Consider the following 25111-nt stretch of genomic DNA (forward strand, 5'->3'; position numbering starts at 1 on the left):
TGCTCAGCGGTGCCCTCTATTAAAGCACATCATCTTTTAAAATGTCCTCTCTCATAACATTTTTGTACCCCTGCTCAATCCATGGGATAAACATTGCTAAAAAAAATACCAGAGTTAACTGTGGGCCCTTTATTTCATGAGATAAACCAGCTTTGTTCCCCTCGCCCTTTACTGCCACACAACTGTCAGAACATTTGCCAGGATTTGGAACACAAAGAAGTATCACAGCACATTAATCCCTGTGACGGAGACAATGCTTTATTAATATTTTATGGCAAACAAATGGACTAATAAAAAATTCATATGCTTCTCACCAGGAAGAGTCACTATATTCTGATTTGAAGGCACCTTTGGCCGAGGACTCATGGAATGTAATAACGTTTCCTCAGCCAGGCTGTGCCATTGCATGTGCTTCCCCACGTAATCCATGGCAGTCCCCACCCTGTGCTGAAGTTAGTGGCTTGCCCATCTCTGCACCGTCCGCACCTAGAACCGTGTCTCCCACATGCCAAGCCCTGACTAGATGCGCTTGGATGCATCAGTGCATTGGTAGGCAGATATAGTGCTTTAGAATAAAGAGAAATTTGGTAGCATTTCTTCCACGAATCTTCGCTTCCTGTTCATATTTTGGTATCACGCTCTTTTTAAAATGGAATTTTGATGATTATTAAAATATGACTGTCTATTTTCTGTGATTATCAAAATGCTTCAATATCTCTCTTCATCTTGGCAGATAGATTATTGCGTCTTTTAGCACTCAGCTCCAGCCTTATGTTAAAAAATGATTCCACTTCAAATCCTATTTTCTCCTCTCCTTTAACTGCTACCAAATTTCTCTTTATTCTGAAGCACTTTACCTGCCTACCAACACATTTACCCATTCAAAGAATATTTAGTAAGGGCAGATTTGGAAATGGACATCTATAGTTAAATAGCGCTTGGAGTTATTCTCATGTGGTCGCCCACTGCCAGACAGAGGATCGCTCGTCTCCCATCAGTAGGTCTCCACTCGAGCTGGCATTGGAATCACCTAGGGCCTTGTTAAGCCAGGAACTGCTTGTCCCCACCCCCAGAGTTTCAGATTCAGAGGGTCTAGGGTGAGGCTTGGGAGTTTGCGTTTCTTTTTCTTTTTTATTATTATTATTTTTTGAGACAGAGTCTCGCTCTGTCGCCCAGGTTGGAGTGCAGTGGCATGATCTCGGCTCACTGCAACCTCCGCCTCCCGGGTTCAAGCAATTCTCCTGCCTCAGCCCCCTGAATAGCTGGGATTACAGGCAACTGCCACCAGGCCTGGCTAATTTTTGTATTTTTAGTAGAGACAGGGTTCCACCATGCTGGCCAGGCTGGTTTCGAACTCCCGACCTCAGGTGATCCACCCACCTCGGCCTCCCAAAGTGCTGGGACATGCGGTTCCTAACACCTTCCCAGGGGCTGCTGGTACAGGAACCACACTGTCAGAACCTGACTTGCTTCCTTAGAGATGGGGGTAGAGGCTGTTTCCACCACCTGCTTTCTCCCCTAATTGCATGGACTTTGCCTGACTTTGCCACAAAGGCCTCGCATCCCCGTAGCTGTCCTGCTCTCTCTGGGTGGCCTGACCTCCCTGGGCGAGGGTGACAACACTGCCTGTGATTGCTGCGAAATCAGGACAGCTCACACAGGACAGGGGCAGGGTCTTCTCTCATCTCTGCCCGTGCTTCCTTCTAGGCAGCAGTGCCTTCGGAGTACAGTCATGGTGGTGCCAATGATGTCCCTGTATGACACGAGATGTGTCACCCATGCAGACACCAACAGGTTTACAGGGAGCAGCGCGGGTCAGTGGGGTGTGGCATTATTGCGGCTCGCTGAGCAGTGGGCAGCCATTCCTGCAGCACAGGATTCTGCTCTCCCTCCACTTCCCTTTGTGAGGCATGGACGCCTCCCATCAGTCCAACCTGTTCTCATGACTGTGCCTTCTGTTGACGTTGAGTGTTCTGGCATTATAACGTTCCTGTAGAGTCTCCCTCTGATCAATGCTTCCCTTTGTCCCCTCGAGAGACAGTCTTACTCGGGGCATGGGAATTTGACAGGCATCTGCAGGTCCCACGCCTTGGGACAGAACACACATGAGTAGAAGCACTTCCTTCTCCTTGCTCTTTGTCTCAAGGAGCTCCCCGCCTGGCCAACCCAGGACTGTGAGGAAGAATGATAAGGCCTGGACCTTGTGAGGGAGGAGGCAGGAACCAGAAGGGCTGGAAAAGGGCACAGGACAGGCTGACAAACATGGCTTTCTCGGAGGCTATCTCTTCAAGCCTCCAAGAGGAGCTTTCTTGGAGACAGCTCTTCTCTGCCCTATTTTCATCATTTTCTATAGGGGCAAAGACACCTGGGGAACTGCACAAGGAAAGGAGAGTTTTCGGCTCCAGCTTGAGCCACTGGGACTTTCCTGCTTGGAGAAGGTTGCTGCAAGGGGTCCTGTGTGTTTCATTGCCTGTGAGCCTCATGCCCAACATGGAACCTCCTGCATGGCGTGAACAGTGCACATCCAAGCTTCGACAGCAGCCTCTGGGGAGGGAATTGAGCTACAACTTGCACTGTGAACACGCCATTCTCCTGGGACAAGAGGCCCTCATAAGGAGAGAGACCTAGGACAAGAGTGAGCCAGACCTCAGCCCCAGCTGTGTGGACACTTGCCTGAGGAAAACCTTACCAAGTCCCCACCCTTCTGTAAAATTCAGAAGTCACAGAAGCTTATCCAAGCAAAGCCCGCAGAGAGCTCAGCACACCAGAGCCTTTAACACTCAAGCACAGTTTTCTGAGAAAGAAACACTTCACTGTTAAATCACAGCAACGTACTTGTTCCTTCATTTTTTTTTCTAAAAGGACAGGAAAAAAATGTGCACTCAGTGAGCTGATGTAGATTCTAGTTACAGGGCAGTCTGGTTTTCGCTTGATGAGAAAGCCAGCTCAAGTATTGGTCACTGTTGAGAATATACGTGAGACCCTTACCTGTTCCGAGTTTGTGGGGTCAGCCACCACCATGCCCGTCACAATCAGGCAGGGGTGACTCTGGAGAGCTCCATCTAGGCTCCCTGAACAAAAAGAGCAAGCTCTCAGGCCTGCAGCAGATTCTGTGTGTCCTATCACCAGCTCCCTACCTCAGTCCACAGACCAGTCTAATCTGACCTTGCCACCTTCATGAAGACTTAATCATTCCCATCCCCTTATCAGATGAATGGGTGGGCATTATTACTTAAATATCCTGCTGCTTCTGTGCCCTTTCCTGCCTTCTTTTCTTTGAATTAAACTTATTTCTTGAGGAGCTTGAAAAAAAATATCTTATTCTTATGAACTTGGTCTGGTTGGAAGCATTAGAGCGGCTGTGATCAGGTGTGTGGGGAAGGACATCTCCGCCGTGTACCAGTGAGAGCTAGCCAATAGGTTCAGCCTCATTCAGAGGCACTGAAATAGTTCTCCATGACACCGTGGGTTTATTTATTGTTGTTGTTAAGTTTTATTTAGTTTTAACTTTGCTTTTCTTTTTTATCAAAGTATTGCATATTAGTGCTTAAAAATAAAATAATATGGAAGAGTCTATAGTGAAAAACAACAGTCTCTTCCCTCTCCTTCTAACCCATCTCACCCCCAGATGGAGATGACTTTTCACTCTTTTTACACTTTCTCCTGATATATACCATCCTATATGGTAAATCACTAAGCAAAATGCACATTTCACTGTTTTTAAATGAATTTTTGTCTTATTTATTGTCTTTTTATGATAGACAAGAATTCAGAACACTTACCTTCCTACCTATTCTACCTCCTCCATTTATATGTGGATTTTATTCTCTATGTCAGTTACCTTTTTACATTTAAATACTATTACAAGTTTGTTCATGTTACATTAACTACAGAGAGGAGCTCTTAACTTCCCAATTTGTAAACTGAGATTAGTCCCCTGCCCTTTCCTACAAATCCCTTTCCTGTCCCTACCACACAGCAACTTCTGCATCTTTGTTTTTACTTTTGCATCATTGAGGTTGATGGCATTTACACTCTGTCCTGTAATAACTAAACCTTCCTTACTTTTCCATTGGTTGATTCTAAAAGATTAAAATCAATAAATAGCATTTACTTTCTCATAACGAAGTGATTATCTTTCATGATAGAGCTAAGGAGTGCCCTGTGATTGCAATTCTTTTTGTTTCACTTTTTGTTTTCCTGGAGTTTTAAATTGCTTTTGTTTTTTACCTGAAATATTTAATTTTATTACATCCTCTCTCTCCTTTTTTCAAATCCTCTCAGCTATTCTGTTGCATTGCCCTTTTCCCCAAATCTGTCTCTCTGAGTGCCCTCCATAGCCCTGGTATTGTCTGGACTACTTTTTCCAACCTCTACACTAAGGCCATCCTGGGACCTCCCCACAGTGCTCCCTCATGTTGGGGCAACTGTTTCCTAGATCTCATAGATCACGTGATTTACTCCCTCTTTTGTCTGGAGTGCATTCTCTTAATGATTTACTAAGAAAGGAGTGCAGGAAGTAAATTTTCTGAATTCTTGAATAGCTAAAAATGTCTCTTTTTTCACACATTTGAAATTTTAGCTGTATGTAGAATTGTAGTGTTTTTATTAACTCTTTATTCGTCAAAGCTAGAGGGTATAGCTCCATTGTTTCCAGCATTTTGAGATGCTAAAGATAAACCTCATGTTGGTCTGTGATATGGTTTGGCTATGTCCCCACCCAAATCTCATCTTGAATTGTAGTTTCCATAATCCCCAAGTGTCGTGGGAGGGACTTTGTGGGAGGTAATTGAATCATGGGGGCAGTTACTCCCATGCTGTTCTCTTGATAGTGAATGAGTGCTCATTTGATCTGATGGTTTTATAAGGGGCTTTTTCCCCTTTGCTGGGCACTTCTCCCTGCCACCATATGAAGAAGGATGGGTTTGCTTTCCCTTCCACCATGATTGTAAGTTTCCTGAGGCCTCTGCAGCCCTGCAGAACTGTGAGTCAATTAAATTTCTTTCCTTTATAAATTACCCAGTCTCAGGCAGTTCTTTACAGCAGTGTGAGAATAGACTTCTGATAATTGTTCCTCTGCAAATCACCTTTTTTCTTTCCAAAAGCTTTTTGAATTTTGAAATAATATATCTATGTGTGTGTTTTCTTTTCGCTTATCACCGTTTCATCCATATACTTTCAATTGTTCCTCCTGTTTGAACTGCATTTCTGAGTCTCATACGATGCTTTACCTGGAGCTCTGAGTCCCCATGATTCTCTCTGAGGTTTCAGCTCTGCAAGTGTCCAGGTTGCTGTGCCCTCCAGCCTGACTCATCCCTCATGACCCTTCTATCTACTTTCTGTCTTCCAGAAACATGAAATCTCTCAGCCCTCCCCTGTTGTCTTTATTATTGTACATATATTTTATTTCTTTATTATCATTGCAATTAGGTTTCTGGAGGGAAAACAAACTAATGTGATAAATCTACTAACTTAAGTTGGAGACTTCCAGTGTTTTCTTAATAACCATCTTCTTGTTTAAAAAGTAACCTATGCAGTATGGAAAATAATAATCCCTTGTCATTGCACATCACACTACCCGTAGGTAACTACTGTGAGAAATTTGATAAATTATCCTTTGAGAGTTCTTTTCTGGAAATGTATATTTGTTCTTCATTTATTTGGGTTTTTAAAAAAAAATGATTAAGCCATTTTCCCAACACCATCGATTGTGGAAGTCTTCCTTTCCCTACTGATTTGGAATGACATCTTTATTAAATGTAAAATTATCATACAAACCAGTGTGCATTAAAGGTGCCTGTCCACTACTGATGGTTGCCTCAGTCAGATGTCAGGTGGTTCCAGAAATACGCTTATTATTAGCAACTTTAAAAAATAAATCCCCTTTCCCTATGCTTCCTTTTTAAAACCACCTATCTATTTCTTCTTATATGCGAACTTCAGAATTATTTTATTTGACTCTCTACTGAAAAGAAATTCATTGGCTTGCTATTAAAATTAAATTCATTTCTTTAACCAATATTAAGTATTTACCATGTGTGAAGCCCTATGTAAGGTGCTAAAAAATATACAAATGAATAAGGTGGGTATGGTCTCTGCCATTATGAAGGTTAAATATAATAAATTCAGTTCTTTCCAAACTGATCACCATTTTGAAAACTTTACCATGTCTTTTCTCTTATTCCAGAAACATAGGTGTTTCTATTCCTTTTTTCTAAATAATATCCTTCCATTTCATCATGTGTAATGCTGCTATGTTTTGTTTTTAGCCTTCTTTTTGCAATTTACTAAATGCTTATGATCCTACAAACTATTTGCCCAGTATTTCTTTATATTATTTTTATCACTTAATTTGAATTTATCATCAAATTGATAGTAGTTTAGAACTAGCTATGGATGAACTGATTTTAGAGATTACTTTTTTTTACATGTTGAGTTTTTAATTTTGAGCCATTAATTTTGAGTTGCCTTCATAAGTCAGTGTAGAATATATTCAAGTAAAAGATAAGGCCGGGCACAGTGGCTCACCCCTGTAATCCCAGCACTTTGGGAGGCTGAGGCTGGCGGATCAGTTGAAGTCAGGAGTTTGAGGCCAACCTGGCCAACAAGGCGAAACCCCGTCTCTACTAAAAATACAAAAATAAGCCGGGCGTGGTGGCGCACACCTGTAATCTCAGCTATTCGGGAGACTGAGGCAGGACAATCGCTTGAACCCAGGAAGTGGAGGTTGCAGTGAGCTGAGATCGTGCCACTGCACTCTAGCCTGGGTGACAGAGTGAGACTCTGCCTCAAAAAAAAAAAAAAAAAGTAGAAGATACACTTTAATACAAAAATATATTGGTTGTTAAAAAAACACATTGAAATATTAAACATTTAGTATTAGCAATAGACAGAAAGGAGGAGAAGCTTCAGATCAGCCTAAATTTTGATCCTTTGTCAAAACTTATTTCCTTATTACTAGATTATTGTGGAATTTCGGTTTTCCTATAACTCAAAGGTTCTAGCACAACATATTTAGATGTTTCATTATTTTCCCTGGAATGTGGGAAATCCCTTTTAGTCTTCACATTCGGGTCTTTTTTCCTACACAGAAGTCTCGTCCTCTTTGTCTTTGGTTATCGTGTCTGTAGCCACTCTGGTTTCTCTGTAGAAGCACTGCTCTTCCCAGCCGGTAGGAAGGCTCATCTTCTTCTTTACACCTCCGTGTCACCTTCCTCTGCCTTGTGGGAGAACCTCCCACATTTTCCTCAATTTTCCTGACCCAAATTTTTCTAATTTTAGTTTTAGTTTCCTTGCAGCCCCCTCATCTCCCTTTTTGATCTTATCTTGGACTTTTAGAATTCTGTTCTCTTTATTTTTAGTGTGACTTCCCTTTCCTTTATTCTGCACCATTTGACCCTCACAGTTCCGCACCTCAGGAAGGAGAATGCCTCCCACACCTGATACCTGGCCACAGACAAAGGGTGAGAGTCACCTTTGACTCTGTGTTCTGACTTTTTAGGTGCCACTGAGCTCTTCTCCGGTGTAAATCTGGAAGACAGTCTAACCCATGTGCATCTGGCATGGATCGTCTGGGCTGAGTTGACATTTTTTTTTCTACCTTCCTAAGAATTTTTCTTTGACATTCTATGTAAATTAGTACACATGGAAAATTACAATCTTCCTTAACACCCATTTAGCAAAGGTTTGACTTTCCAAATCTGTGGCTGGTGTGAGCCCAGCATTTCTGAGGGAAGAATAGTACAGTGGGGAAGAGAAAAACCTTTTCCTTCTGTGTTCTCATGGCTGGGGCTGCCCTGTTCCCTACAGGGAAGAAACTGGGCAAGACCTTGTCTGGTTTCACCAGTGCCATCTGTATTGCAGTTAGAGATTTTCAACATTCATTTCTAATGGCATTGTGACTTTTCATCATTTCTGTGTGTCTTTTTAGACATGATAACACAAAGTTAGTAAAGGTCTCCCTCTGCCGGCCAGGCACCACTGCTTGCTGGAGACCTCTGTCTGGAGAGTCCACACTCGATGTGGTGTATGGTGTGCTGTTTTTGAGCAAGTAAATGTTTTATTTTCCCTTCCAGCAGCAAAAGTGTGACTACAAACCTTATAGAGCAAAAGAATGTCCCTTTGTCCAAAGCGTCGCTGCCTCGCAAGGTGCCTACCTTGTCCCCAGAAAGCTGCTAGAACGCCTTCAAGATTGCCCTGTTGGTGGTGATGCTTCACCCTTGTACACCGACTTGATTTTTAGAAAATAACTAAAATGTATTTGGGGCCAGGCACAGTGGCTGATGCTTGTCATCCCAGCACTTTGGGAGGCCAAGGCAGGTGGATCACTTGAGGCCAGGAGTTCAAGACCAGCCTGGGCAACATGGTGAAACCCCATCTCTACTAAGAATGCAAAAATTAGCCGGGCATGGTAGCAGGCACCTGTAATCCCAGCTATTTGGTAGGCTGAGGCATGAGAATCACTTGAACCCAGGAGGCGGAGGTTGCAGTGAGCTGAGATCACACCACTGCACTCCAGCCTGGGCAACAGAGCGAGACTCCGTCTAAAAAACATAAAAAATCAAGTGCATTTGGCACCAGGCATAGTCACTGATGCAACTCATGGACTTAGGAAATGTTGACTAGAGATGAGATGTTGCTATGCGGGTCATGAGGCAGCATCAAGCTCTCAGGGCAAGTCGGCACAAGGGGCCCAAAAGCTTTATGATAAATGGCAACAGGATTAGAAGAGGCAAAGAACTGCCCAAAATGTGAGAATCTCGGCTTCCTTACATAGAGGTGGAGCCCTTATGGATGCATGTATGTAAAAAGATATCTTATTATATAATCTTTATAAATTCCATTAATAGTGTTTATTGTTTTGGGTTTTTAAAAATATTTCACACTGTATTTCATCACCATAACATCTCTAAGGGTGCCACCAGGCTTTAAAAATTCACATTACACAAATGAGGAAGCTGAGGGTTGAAGCACCTTATAGAATTAGTTGTAGAACCAAGGCTTTCTCAGGCCTCTGAGGTGAGCCACATTCTGCCCCTCGACCCAGGGATGAGCCACGAGGCAGAGTGGGTCCACATTTAACTGTCCTAATTTTTAGTACAATTATATTTTTCCTCAGTGCAACAGCCTCATATTACAAACTAAGAGAAGGAAGGAAAGGAGGGAGGGAGGGAGAGGAAAGGAAGGAGGGAGGGAGGGGAGGGGAGGGAGGGAGGGAAAAAAGAGATGATCTAGCACTCACTTTATGTAACTGGACATTTTACTTGGGGCTCTATATTAGTCAGTTCTCACACTGCTAATAAACACATACTTGAGGCTGGGCACGGTGGTCCATGCCTGTAGTCCCAGCACTTTAGGAGGCCGAGGCTGGCAGATTACTTGAGGTCAGGAATTTGAGACCAGCCTGGCCAACATGGTGAAACCCCATCTCTACTAAAAACACAAAAATTAGCCAGGCATGGTGGCAGACATCTGTAATCCCAACTACTTGGGAGGCTGAGGCATGAGAATCGCTTGAACCTGGGAGGTACAGGTTGCAGTGAGCCAAGATATTGTGCCACTGCACTCCAGCCTGGGGAATAGAGTGAGACTCTGTCTCAAAAAAATAAAAATAAAAATAAATAAATAAAATAAAGACATACCTGAGACTGGGTAATTTAGAAAGAGAGAGGTTTCATAGACTCAGTTCCACATGGCTGGGGAGGCCTCACAATCATGGTGGAAGACGAAAGAAGGGCAAAGGTGTGTCTTACCGGGTGGCAGGCAAGACAGCGTGTGCAGGGAGACTGCCATTTATAAAACCATCAGATCTCGTGAGAACTTATTCCCTACCATGGGAACAGCATGGGGGAAACCACCCGCATGATTCAATTGTCTACACCTGGCCCCGCCCTTGACATGTGGGGATTATTACAATTCAAGGTGAGATTTTGCCGGGGGGGGGGTGGGGGGGGGGGGTTGCGGGGGCGAGGGGACATGGCCAAACCGTATCAGGCTCTGAGTAAAGAAACAGTGTGGTGGCTACTTCTAGAAAATAACAAACCACACCAGAGTAACACATCCTTGCCTCCTTCTAAAGCCATGAAGCAGGCTTGTCCCTGTGTGTCCACGTTTTGTGGCCAAAAGCTTTAAGCAGGAACAGTACTGTGACTCCGCGGGCCATGTCACTGCTGTTGATGCTGCACACCCCAGCCCCCTGGTTCCATCCAGTGGTACTCAGCCTAGTGACATTTCCAGCATGATTTGTTCTGGAGGCATCAAGAGAAAGTTTGCATCCATCTCATTTTCATTTATAACATTTCACTTCCAAATTAAGAAATAGAAAAACTAAGAATAGTGTGTAGTCATATTTGGCCTAGATGAAGATTATTTGTACAAAAGAACACTATAAAAAGCAGAAAGAAGCATAGGATGAATGAATGTTTCCAACAATTGAGAACAAAAGCAGCATTCTTCCTAATTAGCATGAAGGACATAGAGGGAAAAAATAGTCATTCCGGGAGACCTTACATTTTCTTTCTTGATTGCATGCAGACGAAATGTGTTTGCTGAGAGAGTAAGTGCAGGGTACCCTGTGGCTTCGCCACTGCCCCCATTGTGGACATGGAATCTGCAACCACAGGCCCCAGGTGGCTCTCACACACGTCCCATGGTAGGGAATAAGTTCTCATGAGATCTGATGGTTTTATAAATGGCAGTTTGCCTGCACACGCTTCAGCGTCCTCCAGTGTGGACTCAAGACCAGTTACAACATCATTAAAAAATAAAAGTGTTCTATGTAAAGCAAGGGCTAGGCAGAGACGCTGAATTATATTTAAGGACAAGTGACATATATTTTTTTCTTATGATTGTAAATAATGACCAAATCCCATCATTATAAATGCCTGTCCCTGCCTTTGGGCCGTGAAACAGCAAAGCAGGACCTTTGTTGAATGTTGCTGGCAGGATGTGCCACCTGTCAGTGCCAGGGCCAGGATGGAGAGCAGGGGGGAGGGCATGGTCCCTGTGGACATGCAAGCCAGGTTCTAGGGCAGGCCAGGCTCTAGGACGGGCCAGTATGGGGAGCAGATGGTGGGAAGAAAAGCAACCATGTTTCAGACATCACAGAAATGGAGCAGGTTGAAAGGCATGAGAGCTGGATTACAGCTGAGCGCCCCTCCTGTGTTCACGGGTTATGTGCCTCCTCACCACCCCAGTCCTCAGGAACTCCCCATGACCACAGTGGGCAGCTGCAGACCTCCCCTCCTGGCCATGCACCAGCAGCCGCCTGTCTTAGGCCCTCACCGGCTTGCCGCTGTTCCTTCTGTTTGCCACATGGTCCTGATTTAGGTCAAGTTATTAAGAACCTTGATTAACAAGTTTTAATTGTGGGAAATGGGGGAGATGTGGCACTGGAATCTCCTGGTTAACTGAGGCTCCAGCCAAGGCATCTGGCTGTAGTCGTTACTGTTAAAATAATTATTAAGTGTAGTGAGGTCGCTCTCTGGCTCGCCAGGAATTGTCTAGTGAATGTACTGCTGTCTTTAGTGATAAAAGATCTTGTAAGACCACAAAGTAATCATTCTGAACAGTAGATCTCATTATAGATAGAGAAGGGGTGAATGATTGAACGCGCATTAGCTGGCTTCTAGAACATTCTGGGATTCACCTGGGGATAGTCTTTTTGGGGCATTAATTTTCTCAACACTTTCTTCTTCCTCTTAAATGTAAAATTGTATTTTTTAATCTGGTTTTTGGAGGGCTCTGGGTGACTGGATGAATTCCCAGAAGCCCCGGTACCCCTCGGGCTAAGTAGAGAGCCGCACAGAGCCTGTGGTAGTTTCAGGTTTGGGCAGAATCAGGCGCATGACCCTTAAGATATCAAACCAAGTTCGCCTGAAGCCCAGAGCCATGAACCAATTTCCCTAATTAGCTAGAGAGTGTCCCTGGGTATTTTATCTTTAAGGAGGAGGAATTAGAGAATGGAGCCTTCAACAGCCCAGGCTGGGATGCTTCTCACCCTGTGTCACTCTCTGGGGCCTCCCGCCAGCCCTTTTCCAGTTCTTTCTCTGTCCCGCCTCCCCGGACCCCTCGCTGCCCGGTCAGGTGGTTAGTTGTGCGTTTGCCTGGTACTGCGGTGTGAAAGTCAAGGCATCAGCTGGAGAGACGAGACCTCAAAACCCACGGAGCAGCCCCCACACCCCTCACCCCCAGGGCAGCCACACGCAGTGACATGCAACTCCCAGTGTCTTTGGGTTTATTTAGCAAGAGGTAATGACTGGGCGGCCCCTCAGAGTCCCGCGCCAGTGCAGATTCTTTATAAGCCAGATTTCAGAAGCTCGCAGGCCGGCTGTGTCACCACTGGCTCCGGCCCCCGGCTCCCGTGTCGTGTCCAGGGCTGGGGTCGGCGGTCCCCTGGCTTCTGTCGTGCGGGGGTCCTGCCAAGCTGCTCATGCTGTGTTTGGCGTTTCCAGGGAGTACTACATCACCATGGTGAAGTGGGCCACCAGCACCAAGGTCGCCGTGACCTGGCTGAACCGGGCGCAGAACGTGTCCATCCTCACCCTCTGCGACGCCACCACGGGGGTCTGCACAAAGGTACGCGGGGCTGTGGGGGTGGAGGGGAGACGGGTGAAGAACCGATGGTCAGACGCGCCCGAGGTGGCGCCAGAGTCGTCTCAGCCCTCGGGCCTGGGACTTGGGGACCCGCCGCCCAGCTGCTGCGGGGAGCCTGCGGCGCAGAGTCCCGGCTCCGGCGTGGCTGCCACCTCGTGGCTGATGCAGGCGCTGCCGCAGACCCGGCCGAACCCATCCGTGAATTGCCAGAGGCACCCCGTGCCTGGCACCTGGACGCCGTCCGCAGTTCACTGAGTGTTGCTTCCCTTTATCCGCGCTCACCGCTGTGACCTAAGTGAGCGTCCTCCTCGTTGCAGCTGATGCTCGGAGAGGAGGGGCACTGCCTTTCCCCAGACCGCGCCGACGGCCTCCCCCAGCGGGCTCCAGGCGTGCGTCCCTCCCCACGTCCTGGTGAGGCCAGCCATGTTTCTAGGAGTCTCAGGCCGACTCAGTGTGTAGTGAGAGAAGGTAAACGTAGGGGAAAGAAAATTAAAATGCTCAAAGAGTGAGCAAAGGAAAAATGAAGTGTAAGAGAGGTTGCCCGGGTGGAGCAGGCAGGCGGCCCACGGCCTCACCCTCGCCCCATGGGATGGGCCCCCCCACCCCCACCCCACGCTGCTCCATCAGGGCCCCCAGAAGCAGGTCACCTTGTGGCGGGTTTTGTAAACATCAAATAATATCGATTAATACATTCAGGCAGGCCTTTCAGGAACTCCTTTTTGATCTTAAGTTTCTGTCTCCCGGCTGAGGGGGGCCAAGGCTTGCAGGCATATTTACTTGAGAGGCTCCTAACACGACAGCTGTGCCTGAGATCCTAAGCACAGTGATTGTTTCTAAGGTGGTCAGTCTTGCCTGACCTTTTATCTAACCTGGGGCGGATTCCAGGCTATTCTGATGAGCTTGCTTGAGGGGAAGGAAGGAACGTGAGGACACAAAGCAGGCAGCTAAAAATGGCTTGTAATCTGCAACTTCTCCATGCCCCTGAGCCTTGAGTGTCAGTGGCAAACACTACTTCCTGCTATAACCCAGGACAGAGGCCTGCTCCAGGGCCCGGAGGTCCAGTCTGCGCCAGTACCAGGCCCACAGCGCCTCCAGGTGACACGTGTGTGCTGCACAGCTTGAGTTTGGTGTCTGGAGTTTTGTTTTTCTTTTGTTTGCACCTTTCCATAGACCACTGTGAGACCTACTTTTCCTCTATGCTTTAGCCCCTTTGAAAGGGTTTCTGGTCCACCAGGAGTGTTACTCAGTATTCCAGAATGGGATCTGGACACAATGTCCAATGTTCTGACTCAGTGTAGCCTGAGGTTCACTATTAGATGGACACATGCCCGGGCAGTGATGACCGCCCCCTGGTACACGTGCCATCTTCCCCCAGAGGGTTCTTTTCCACCACGGGTTTGTCCTTGTTGCTAGGGATAGTGGCATTTTCTCATTCGAGGACGCTTGTGTTTGGCTCCGAGCCACGCACGAGACAAAGAGGAGAGCTCGGGATTGCCTCCTCCCAGAGCTGCCGTGGCAGCTGTGCAATGCTTGTGCAGCGGCCGTGTAGGTGAAGCCAAATTGTTTCCTGCACTGTCGGTCACAGACACAATACATGCAAAAAAAAAAAAGAAAAGAAAAACCCTCTTGTCTAATGCTCTCATTTCATTTCAGAAACACGAGGATGAAAGTGAGGCCTGGCTCCACAGACAGGTAACTACTGCATGTCCGGGTCCCCACTGTCACCTCCACCCGATTCACCCCAGGGCTGGCCCTCAGAGCTTCGACAACAGCAGAATGGCTTCTCAGAGTAAATCACACAGGGCTCCCCAGGCAGAAACAGACAGCGTGCCGGCTCTGCTCACGGTGCCTCCCGTTCTCCAGGGTTGCCCAGAGAGCTCCAGGAGAATCCGAGTTCCAGGGAGGGTCGTGTGAAAATCACGGCTCTTCAGAGCATGGAATGTTTGGTGAGACCTCAGCTTGCAGTTAGATGCCAGCACCTTGCTGAATTGAAAATGAACAGTCCATCAAAGGTGGCTTAACATAATCTACTATAGTGAAAGGGTGGAAAAGTGGTGGATATCCCTGTTTATTGCCAGGGGTGGTTTTGTTGGTGTCTCATTTGGAGTCACCTCCTCTGTGATTCCGTAAGACCCGTCCTCAGGGACATAACTGCAAACCATCTCTGGAGAGTCTTCATCCCTAACTCAGATAAAGGAACACACATTAAAACAGACTCTAGGAACTTGAGACCAAAAGAGATCAGGAGAAGCCCAGGTAAATCATTCTGAGACAATTTTTTCTAAATTAAACTTGCACAAAAAGTATCAGTATTTTCTTTCTTCAAGCCTTTTTGTCTCATTCCACACTCTGACACTAAGAAGAACAGGTGAAAAAGCTTTGGAAGCTTCCTGTCTCCTTATCCTTCCTAAGGGGATGAAAATTGTCTTAAAGACTCTGGAAAAAGTCAAGCCAGACTTGAGTCTCATGAATTATGGTAGAGACACAGGTATGCTTCTTCATCGATATGGTGGATCCTATTTATGGAAAATAACTGAAGCTGGACAAAACTATCGCCATGGCTCTCCAAGAACATTCCAGCACTATAGATGCTGGGCTGCTGCTTCTGCCTGTGGAGTCAGGAATATAATTATCTCAGAAGTCAGAGCCTCATCAACAGACGGGCTGCTCCGAAATGTATCCTGTTTCTGCTCTGTGTCAATCTTATTCACAAGAGGAATGGTTCCACATGGCCACTTTCATTTTACATGTCCCAATTTGGGTGCCAAGTCCAAGCCAAGAAGATATCGGGAAGAGGGAAGACTTAGGGAACCCTCAAACATTAGCATGCTGGAAAGTTCTTGAATGCCACCTGGACCAAACATATAAGCATATAAGCATACATATCAAAAATAGTATTGTGATGTTCATCTCACATTAGACAAATTGTCAGAGAGATTACAATGAAAGGAACATTTTGTAAACTCCATTATCTATATATCATGTGTTCAACCAATATTTATGGATCTTACCAGGCACCATGCTAGGCTGTGGATTTCAAAAAATGAGTCGGCTACTATCACTGAGCACACATTGTGGTGTGTGTCAGAATTTTATTCCTTCTTATGGCTGAATAATATTCCAGAATACGTATGTAGTATATATCCTGGAATATTATACATATGTATGTGTGTGTGTTATATGTATATATACATATATATACAATATAATACATATACTGGAATATTATTCAGCCGTAAGAAGAACTGAAATAGTATTCCAGTATATTCCAGTTTGTTTGTCTGTTGATGGACATTTGGGTTCTGTCTACCTTTTGGCTGTTGTGAAAAGCACATCTAATAACAGATACAAAAGGCTACCTTATTGTACAATTCCATCTATATAAAATATCCAGAATAAATAAACTCATAGACACAGAAAGCTGATCAGTGGTGTCCCAAGGCCGGGGGAGTATGGAGAGGAACAGCTTAATGAACAGGGGTTTATTTTGGGGTGGTGGAAATGTTTTGGAACTAGATAGAGGTGGCTGCACGTCATTGTGAATGGACTAAATGCCACTCAATTGTTCACTTTTATTAGTATGTTTTCTTTTGTGTTATGGGAATTTTACCTCAACAATTTTTTAAAAAATTAATAAGCTAGAGCATGAGCTCTTAAAGATGGTACATCCTAGACAGGGAGATGAGATGTTCACATTACGTCCATTGTGCAGGCTACGAGGGTGATCCTCAGACATTCAGAAGCATTGCTGAAGTATTCGGGTGTTGGTGGGAGTGGGAGCCAGAAAAAGCGTGGTGGACATGGAGCAGGAGGCCCTATGCCAGGCCCACTTTGTGTTTGAACAGGAGGAGGTGAGGGACGTGATTCTTTGTTGGGGGCAGGGAGGCTATGGGAAAGCAAGGTGGACATGCACACTCTGCTTCCCTGTCCCCCTCAAGAGGCATTCTCACAGGGGGAGCTGGCTTCCCAGCTGGCCACCTGCCCTCTGGATGGACGGCAGAGTGCATGGTCCCTGGAGGCCCATGGGGGGCCGTGGTTCTGTCCTCCAGCGCTCACTTCATTAGCTCTGCAGAGTAGCTACAGAGCCGAGGTCGTCAGCAGAACTTTCCTGTATTAGCGATTGTGTGTCTCATCGCCCATATGAGAACAGCTACTAAAGTGCGGGGTAAGACAGCCTGAATGGGATTCCAGAAACCAGATCCTTCCAAGCAGAATCCAGTCAACACTTAAAAGATGGCGTGAATTAAAATAATTCTTACTGTTTTCAAATGTAAAGTTTAAAGCATTTACTAAGCACACAGCTAAATTTTTAAAATAGCTGCTTAAACGTATGCAATGCTGCCATGAGTTGGAAACATAAGGTTCTGTGACAGGTGTGTTTTCCTGGGATGGAGCGTCCCTGGGTCAGGTCAGCCCATCAGCTGCAGTTGTGATTGTGACACTGGGTTGGGGCATCCCGCCCATGGCAGCAGTTGGGAGGCCAGGATGTCTCTGAAGACCCTACAGGTTGTGAGTCTGCACCTGTGAAGATCGCAGCTCCATAGTCTGCAGGAAGATTTAATTTCAAACAGTTTCTTATGACATTGTTTTCTTCGTAAAGGAATTCATGGACCCTATTTTTCAAAAATAATCTGTAATGTTTCTGCATCCCTCGAGTTACTGTGAGAACAACTTAGTAACTTTTTAAGACTGAACCTGCCACCTGCTGCCAGCGAAGCCATTGGCTGCCGCTTCAGACAGAGCCTAAGGGGGTTTTCCTGGGAGGGCTGCAGGCGTGAGTGAGGGAGACACATGGAGGCCACATGCCCTCTACCCATCCATCTCCAATGGGTCACAGAAGCTTGCCCCAGCTGGCCCAGGAGAGACTGGCATCCGGAAGGTCCTGCAGACCTCAGGGAGACCCGGCCTGCTTAGGTCCACTGATCTTCCAAGGACCCGGTGCAAGAACAGAGGTGAGTTGTAGCGAGCCTGCTAATTTTGTGTCATCTGAGCTGTTCATCTGAGCCGTTCATCCTCCTCTCTTCTCTTCCCAACTCCTTCCTGGAATCCTCAGTATGGTCACCCGCAGAGATTCCCCATGAGCCAAACAGAAGAGGAAAATGCATGTGTGGAGACCCACCAAGTTCCCTCTCCTCTAGGAATATTCCAGAGAAGCAGGCAATCCCCCCTGCCACATACACACCCTGTCACTGCTGCGCTGACCCTGCAGAGTCAGTCCTGATGCAGACCCACGAGGATCCTCTGCCAGAACCCTCTGCATTTGCCATAGAACCCCAGAGCCTATTGTTTTGGTTGAAGGATCGGTTCCATGGATCCATTTCTGACTGTCTTTCTTCTTTCATCGGAATTTTGGTTTTGTGATTTCAAAATTTGGGCTGGAAGGGGGGTTGGACAAAATTATTATATCTGAACCATGGAAAAAAACACTGGCACAGATGCTACAAATAGCTCACAAAGAAGCTCTCATGAGTCAAAAGGGCTCCTTCTTCACAGATCTGCTGAGTGGAGTTGAGGAAACCAGGCATTGTGTGTGATAAATTCTGTTATCCAGAGAGACTAGAAACGCTTCCCCCAAAATCAAATGAGAGACAGAACCAGGATAAAATCCAGGTCCCCTGGTCAACAATCATTGATTGCACTTTGTCACTAAAAATACATTTACCACATGAGAAACCGGGTCTCAGAGAGACTCAGAGGCTTCACCTGTGTTCCGAGGAATGTTTCCACGACAAGGTAGAGATGACATCACAACGGTGGAGGCCTTCTTATTATAAAAACAATGCTTCTGGCCAGAATTAATTATTTATTACATTTATTTAGAGTATCTTTCTCTGCCAAACGTGCAAACATTTCCCCCAGAAAACTGAGGGAATATAGCGCTACCCGCCGCACAGTTGGCAAATAGAAGTGCATTTTAAAAGCCAAATTAACCGCTGGTTTTTCCATTTCCTCTGCTTTTAAATACCATGCTTCCAACTCTAAATAGAAAAATAAATGTTTGCAGATTAAAGGTTCCATTTTATTGCAAATATTCATGAAGATTAAATGTCATTTTAATCACGTTAGTTTATTTCTCTGGGCATATCATATCTGCATGGGTTCACTCACTGTAGGGAAATGAGTTTTGCTTGTGCCAGCTGGGGTTTATTTACCATTTGTTCTCATCCCCGCATTCGTGTGAAGCTCCTTGAGTCAGAAAATACATCTCGCAACCAACTAATTGGTGTTCACGGATGGAAACTTTCAAACTTGGGCTTCAGAGAGGCCAAGGTACCGCGGTAGCAAAATCCTTTTTCGCCCATCAAAGCAACAGCCACCCTGTGGGCTGGTGGAAGGCTGAGGCCGCTGGCTGTTCGCTGTCCGGGGACCAGGCAGAGGTGGTGGCGACACCTGCCCTAAATCCAGCCCGGAACCCTTCCCCCAGGGAAAACTGGGCATGCTGATTCTGTTTCCAGGGAAAAGAGACAGTAGATCCAAGCAAGTGTTGTTATCCAGTGTGGCCCGAGGTGGAGCATGTCCCTGGGACTGCTGTCCCCTCCCACCTGTGTTTTAGAACCCATGGCATTTGTCCTTGTGTTTCTTTTCTTTTTTTCTTGCCTTCTTGATGGGCTATTCAGTGTGAGATCAACTGTATTAAATAAGAAGAAAAGACAGGATTGAAAGAATAGGTTTTGCTTTTAGGCAAAATCTGGTTTGTGATTGTTGAAAATAATGTTTTTTTCTGATATATAATAAATGCCACTGGAGAAATCTCACAATACACTCTGGTTTCAATGGGCAATAATTCAAGGAGGAAGCACCTCCTTTTGAGTTTTGAGAGCAGAGTTCCTGTTCTCGCTGGTGAGCCTGGCATGCACACGGGGCTGGTCTTTGTCTCGGTGCTGTGTAGACTGTGGGATGCCTTTTTATTTGCCACTGCCGGGGCTGTAGCCTCTTAATTCCTCCATCTTCTTCTTCTTTTAGAAAACATAACAGTTGACTCATGATTCCCGAGGAAAGTGACGGCCTCATCAAGCACTTATTATTTCAACTGTTCCTCTCCTTAGAAATCACATAGAAAATGTATCTCGGGGTGTATTTTATCCTGGTTCAACCTCTTCAGAATAAATGATGTTTTAGTTGTGGTTTCATCCATGGCCTTTGTCCACAGAATGAAGAACCTGTGTTCTCCAAGGATGGCCGAAAGTTTTTCTTCATCAGAGCCATCCCCCAGGGAGGACGAGGGAAATTCTATCACATCACAGTGTCCTCGTCCCAGGTAAGTCCTGCTAGTTTCTGGAGCTGAACTAGAAACTGGCCTGCTAGAGGCCGTGGGGTGACAGCCTCTAGGGCTGGGCACACTTGCGTTTTCGAGGACCCCAAGGAATCTGAAGGTGGTTCCCGAAGGCAGGGCAGGGCATGGCGCTGGTGAGTGCAGAGGTTCCCACCAGGCCCGGTGGAACCTTGCTGTATCTGGTCACGTGCAAGAATGTGAGTGACGCTTCTGCCAAGGTCAGCAGAGACCCTGGGGACCCCTGTTCAGTGCAAGGCCGAGGACGTTGGAGGACTATCTGTGCCAGGGGGCCCTTTCCTTCTCCCTCTGCTGAGGGTCTCCTTAACATACTCCCCGCTGAGGCATGGCTCCATGCACTCAACATCCCTCAGGGGTCCAGCCTCCCATGCTGCCCTACCTCCACCTGGAGTTGGATGCAGGTATTATTTTATTATGTGACCGCTACCAGCCATCACTCACTGGTTCTGGGGTCTGGTGAGTTCGGAATGGAGCATCCCTGGGTAGGGAATCTCAGAGATTAATATACGTGAATCTAGGATCAAAAGTAGACATCTCGGGGTCACCGTCTCCTGAAGAGGTCACCTCAGGGAGCCTCACGCCTGCAGGATGGGGCTGCCATGGTGTTGACTTTGGGGGACTCTGCCCTGAGGAAGAAGGGAAGCATGATCTTGGAGCTCCTCAGTTTTGGAGGCAGTCTAAAGTTATTTGGGATCAGGGTAGATGAATGAAATTTGATTAGAGAAAATGTTAATCACAAATATTCTATGGCTATAACATAGAAGGCTCATATTTATGATGAGGCCTCAAAGGCAATTTCAAAAGAAAATCCAAGAACATCCGCACTAAGAGCAGCTTTGATGGAATCAGGGTGGGGGCTGCGGGACCCCTGGGATGGAATCAGGGTGGGGGCTGCAGAACCCCTGGGATGGAATCAGGGTGGGGGCTGCGGGACCCCTGGGATGGAAATGGCGTCTCTTGGAGGTTCAGGTGCAATTTTTTCTCAGTGCACTTCATGACACGATTGATAGAATGTCTGCAAGCTGTTGCCTTTGCTTTTTCCTATGGTCTTCATTCTACCATCCAAATTCTTTTGTTTATTATTTTACATCACTTATATCAAGATTTTAAAATGCTGGCCAGGTGCAGTGGCTCATGCCTGTAATCCCAGCACTTTGGGAGGCCAAGACAGGTGGATTACCTGAGGTCAGGAGTTCAAGACCAGCCTGGCCAACATGGTGAAACAAAAATTAGCTGGGCATGGTGGCACCTGCCTGTAGTCCCAGCTACTTGGGAGACTGAAGTAGGAGAATTGCTTGAACCCAGGAGGCGGAGGCTGCAGTAAGCTGAGATCGTGCCACTGCACTCCAGCCTGGGTGACAGAGTGAGACACTGTCTCAAAAAAAAAAAAAAAAAAAAAAGATTTATAAATGCTTCAGTGTTTTCATTTGGCTCCCAGTCTTGTATTTATCCAAGTTGCCATCATTTGCCCAGAGCCCTATCAAACATTCCAGCAGGAAGCAGGTCTCCTGCACTGCCCATGAGGCACCACCTCCTGCAGGTCCCCAGGAACCCCTCGGGGGGCCCCCAGGGCCTTCCCTTTCCAAACCTGCTTCAAACTCCCCAGCCTCTCCTACACGCTGTCTGCACCCCCAGGCCCTGCTGCCCCCCAACCCCCATGTTCGAGTCTGCAGCCCACAGAGTGTGTGCCTTGGGCCCTCCACCTAGTTTAATCTCCACCTGCTCTGCGCCCACCTCCCAGGGCACCTGCCTTCCAGAACAGCTGCCCATTTCAAATCCCCACTGAAACATCGCTCCTGCCTAGACGGCCCTGTCTCTCTCTTCTGTTACCATTGGTCGTTACCATTGTCTGTTACCATTCTTCTTAGCTCAAGGGGCACATAGGGAAAGACAACGCGTGCACAACTTGTAGTGTGGCAACACAGGTTCAAACTGTCCTTGTCAGTGGCAGCAGGGAGCGCCCTTTCTCCCTCCGTTTATTCTTCTCTCTTTTTCCCTCCACCTCCCGGCATTTGTCTCTTTCCTCCCTCACTGGTCCCCCTTCAGTAATGGCTCCATTAATTAGATTTACAAATGAAAAAGGCCTATAAAGCGTTGATTCTCCTCCTGAGATGCTTCCATCATGGTTGGAGGCCAGGTCCAAGTGATTTGCGTCACCAAAGAGGGACAGGGCACTGTTCCCACCACTGACATTCGGGGGTCGGGGAGGCTGCGGGCCTGGGGTTGGCTGGGAAGCCTCAAGGAGGATGTTGCCTCCCAGGAGAGGAGCAGGCAGAAGGGGCAGAGAGCCCTTCCCACAGAGAGAATGGCAGCCCCTGTCACCTGGTGTCCAAAACAGTTGGAGGATGAAGAGCCATGCTGGGGCCGGGACACCGGTGTCTGCTACTGATGCCATGTCTGTGTGTTTCAGCCCAACAGCAGCAACGACAACATCCAGTCCATCACCTCCGGGGACTGGGACGTGACCAAGATCCTAGCCTACGACGAGAAGGGGAATAAGATGTGAGTGAGAACCAGGGGCCTGCCCCGTCTTACTGGCCAATGGGGCACATTTGTTATTTTTTGTCAATTACACTCATGGAGTACAGGAGCACAGGAGGCCTCCTCTTTCCTCCTCAGGCAGCATCACTGACTCCTAGTTTCTTCATGAAAATGTATAGTAGATTCCCGTCTCAACAGTCCGACTTCCAGAGCTGCGGCGTCCTGAGGACGCAATTAGGCTTGTAGCCAGTCCATGAAGGGAAGCACGCTAGCGGCAGTAGTTGGGGTAGTACTGATGTTGATTGAGTTTTTACTAGTCCAGGCACTAAGCCAAGTGCTTTACAGACATTATCTCATTGAATACAACAGTTCCATGAGGTGAGTTTACTGCTTTCCCCATTTTAAAAATAAGTAAATGAAAACAAAAATAAGTAATTTGCTCCAGGTTATTCAGTTGGTAGCGGGTAGATTTGGCTCAGATGAGGGGAGCTCAGTTCGGAGGACTTTACCACCATGTAATTTCACCTCCCTGCTCCCGGGGTAAAAGCCAAGGTTTCTGCATTGGGAGGTCTTAGGTGAAAATGAGTCAACAACTATTTATTGGGCCAGGCTATATGTCTGAGCTTGTCTTAAATGTGCTCAGCTCCTTGCCCTTCAGAAGGTGAGTGATCTTGTAAAAGAATTCCACATCCACATTCAGGTGTGTGTCACCCCCAACCACAGTACCCTCCGGCCACGAAGCAGAGGCCAGTGCAGGGGGCACCCGGAGCCAGTGGAATCTGCACTGGTGTCCCTCAGCCCTTAGGTGTCTGGCCACCCCTTGCTCTGGTCACAGGTGTATCTGGACCTGAACAGGGGAGCTGCTCCCTGCAGGCCATGGGTGACAGTCCCTGAGGAGTGTCCATAGAGGTGGTGACAGTCCCTGAGGAGTGTCCATAGAGGTAGTGCCAGGAATGTGAAGTGCAGACGTGCCCTGGAGCAAACTAACCCTGTGCACCTTGGTGATCTTTGCAGCTACTTCCTGAGCACGGAGGACCTGCCTCGGAGACGACAACTCTACAGGTAACTCCTGCTCCCCCTGCACACAGGGCTCTCCCCCTTAGGAGGGCATCCAGGCTTTGCAGAATTGCACCTTTTCAGCAGTTCAGAAAGGGCGGCAGCAAAGACAGACCCCACCACAGAGGAGTAGCTGTAGAGTCTGGAGAGAAGTAATGAAACTTGCAGAGGCCACCAAAGGGGTAGTTTTGAGACTTTTGAAGCTTTATTTTTCTGCTGTTGTTGACTTGGGTTTTCCCCGTCACCCACTTGCCTCTTCGGCTAACGGATGGACTTTAACCCGTCTTTCCTTTTCACTTCTATTCAATGTCACCTCAGAGGAATTCTGCCCCCCCTGCCCCACCACAGATTTTTTGTAGGGAGCAGAGTGTGATTTGGAAACGAACCCGTGGGTCAGCACGAGGAGGCCGGCCCTGCTGTCCGGCATTGTAGCTCACTGGCTTTGGGGAACTCTGCCCTGAGGAAGACAGGGAGCATGATCTCGAAGCTCCTCAGTTTGGAAGCACTCTAAAGTTATTTGGGATCAGGGTAGATAAGTGAAATTTGATTAGAAAAAAAAGGTTAATCACAAATATTCTATAGCTATAAAGTAGAAGGCTCATGTTTATGATGAGGCCCTAAAGGCAATTTCCCTTCTCAACAGCCCAACTGTGCGACTTTGGACAAGTTTCCAAATCTCAAAGAGGGCAGGGACGCTGTGTTCTGAACCCTGGAGGGGGACTGGTTTTTTTTCTAGGGCGTGTCCCTCTTCTACATTTAGTCCTGTCATCTGCCCAGTCACTGTTCTCACTAAAGGAGGCTTTGGGTTGTGAAGTGAGATTAGCCCTGGGCACTTTCTACCAGGGCCACAGAGGTGAGGAGGGGGTGTCTGCTGCCTCCCCCGTGCCTCTGCATGGGAGGGCTGCAGCCAGTTACACCTAAAGGCACCTGGGCCACTGAAGAGGATGTTGTTCAGGGCAGACCTGAGGCTTGAGGCCAGTGGCGCATTGTCTAAATGGAGCCAATGCCTGTTGCCCCCGCCCCACTGCTGGGACATCGGGAAGCCCCCCTGGTGAACGCAGCCTCCCTTCCCAGCCATCGGCCGCTATGCGGACAGGATGAGGTCAGCATGAGGGAGCCAGTGGAGGGAGAGTCACGGATGTGCTTCTCCGTGTAGACGTTCCATCGTCACCGTGTGTCTACTAGGAAAATTGAAATCCACATGTCTCCAATTAATAAACATGAGAGGCTGCCTGTGGCCCCTGTCCTCTAAATTACAGAATGAGAAGGTTGTCTTCTCTCTCCCGTGAAATGTCTTTACTCCTGGAACAACAGACTTCATATTGAAACCTATGGTTAGAGGGGACCCTCCTGGGGCAAAATGTTCAGATAAGAACTTCTTCCAGGTAGATCCGGTATCTTAGGATCTTTCCATTTTAGGGAGCACATTTTAGGCCTTCTTGACTTGAAATGACACTTGACCACAGTGGTCCCAGGTAACATCTTCAAGCCAGTTCCCACTTGTGTAGCTCCATTGAGTGGGAAGCGCGAGCTCTCGAGGTTTCACTCTGTCAGGGGATGTGGCTTTTGGAAGCTGCCAGAGTTCAATTCCACTGGTGCTGCTGGAGCCCCTGCCTGCTCACATGCCAGCGTTTGGAACCCAGATAATTTGAAGATATGTCACTCTGTCTACTGTTCTCAGATTGCTAG

The 25111-nt window shown here is 47.1% G+C and overlaps 1 protein-coding gene across 4 annotated transcripts in view; it reads left to right on the top strand.

Annotated features, from left to right (window-relative positions):
* DPP6 (dipeptidyl peptidase like 6) overlaps positions 1–25111 on the top strand; it is a 998429-nt gene that overhangs the window by 879698 nt on the left and 93620 nt on the right. For all 4 annotated transcript variants that reach the window (XM_034965319.2, XM_034965317.3, XM_034965320.2 and 1 more), the window contains exons 11-15: positions 12453–12576; positions 14248–14286; positions 19745–19852; positions 22296–22387; positions 23381–23428. In XM_034965319.2, the coding sequence (XP_034821210.1) occupies positions 12453–12576; positions 14248–14286; positions 19745–19852; positions 22296–22387; positions 23381–23428 (411 nt within the window). The remainder of the gene's footprint in view (positions 1–12452; positions 12577–14247; positions 14287–19744; positions 19853–22295; positions 22388–23380; positions 23429–25111) is intronic.

Source organism: Pan paniscus, chromosome 6 (genome assembly GCF_029289425.2).
Source record: "Pan paniscus chromosome 6, NHGRI_mPanPan1-v2.0_pri, whole genome shotgun sequence".
NCBI classification, from domain to species: domain Eukaryota; kingdom Metazoa; phylum Chordata; class Mammalia; order Primates; family Hominidae; genus Pan; species Pan paniscus.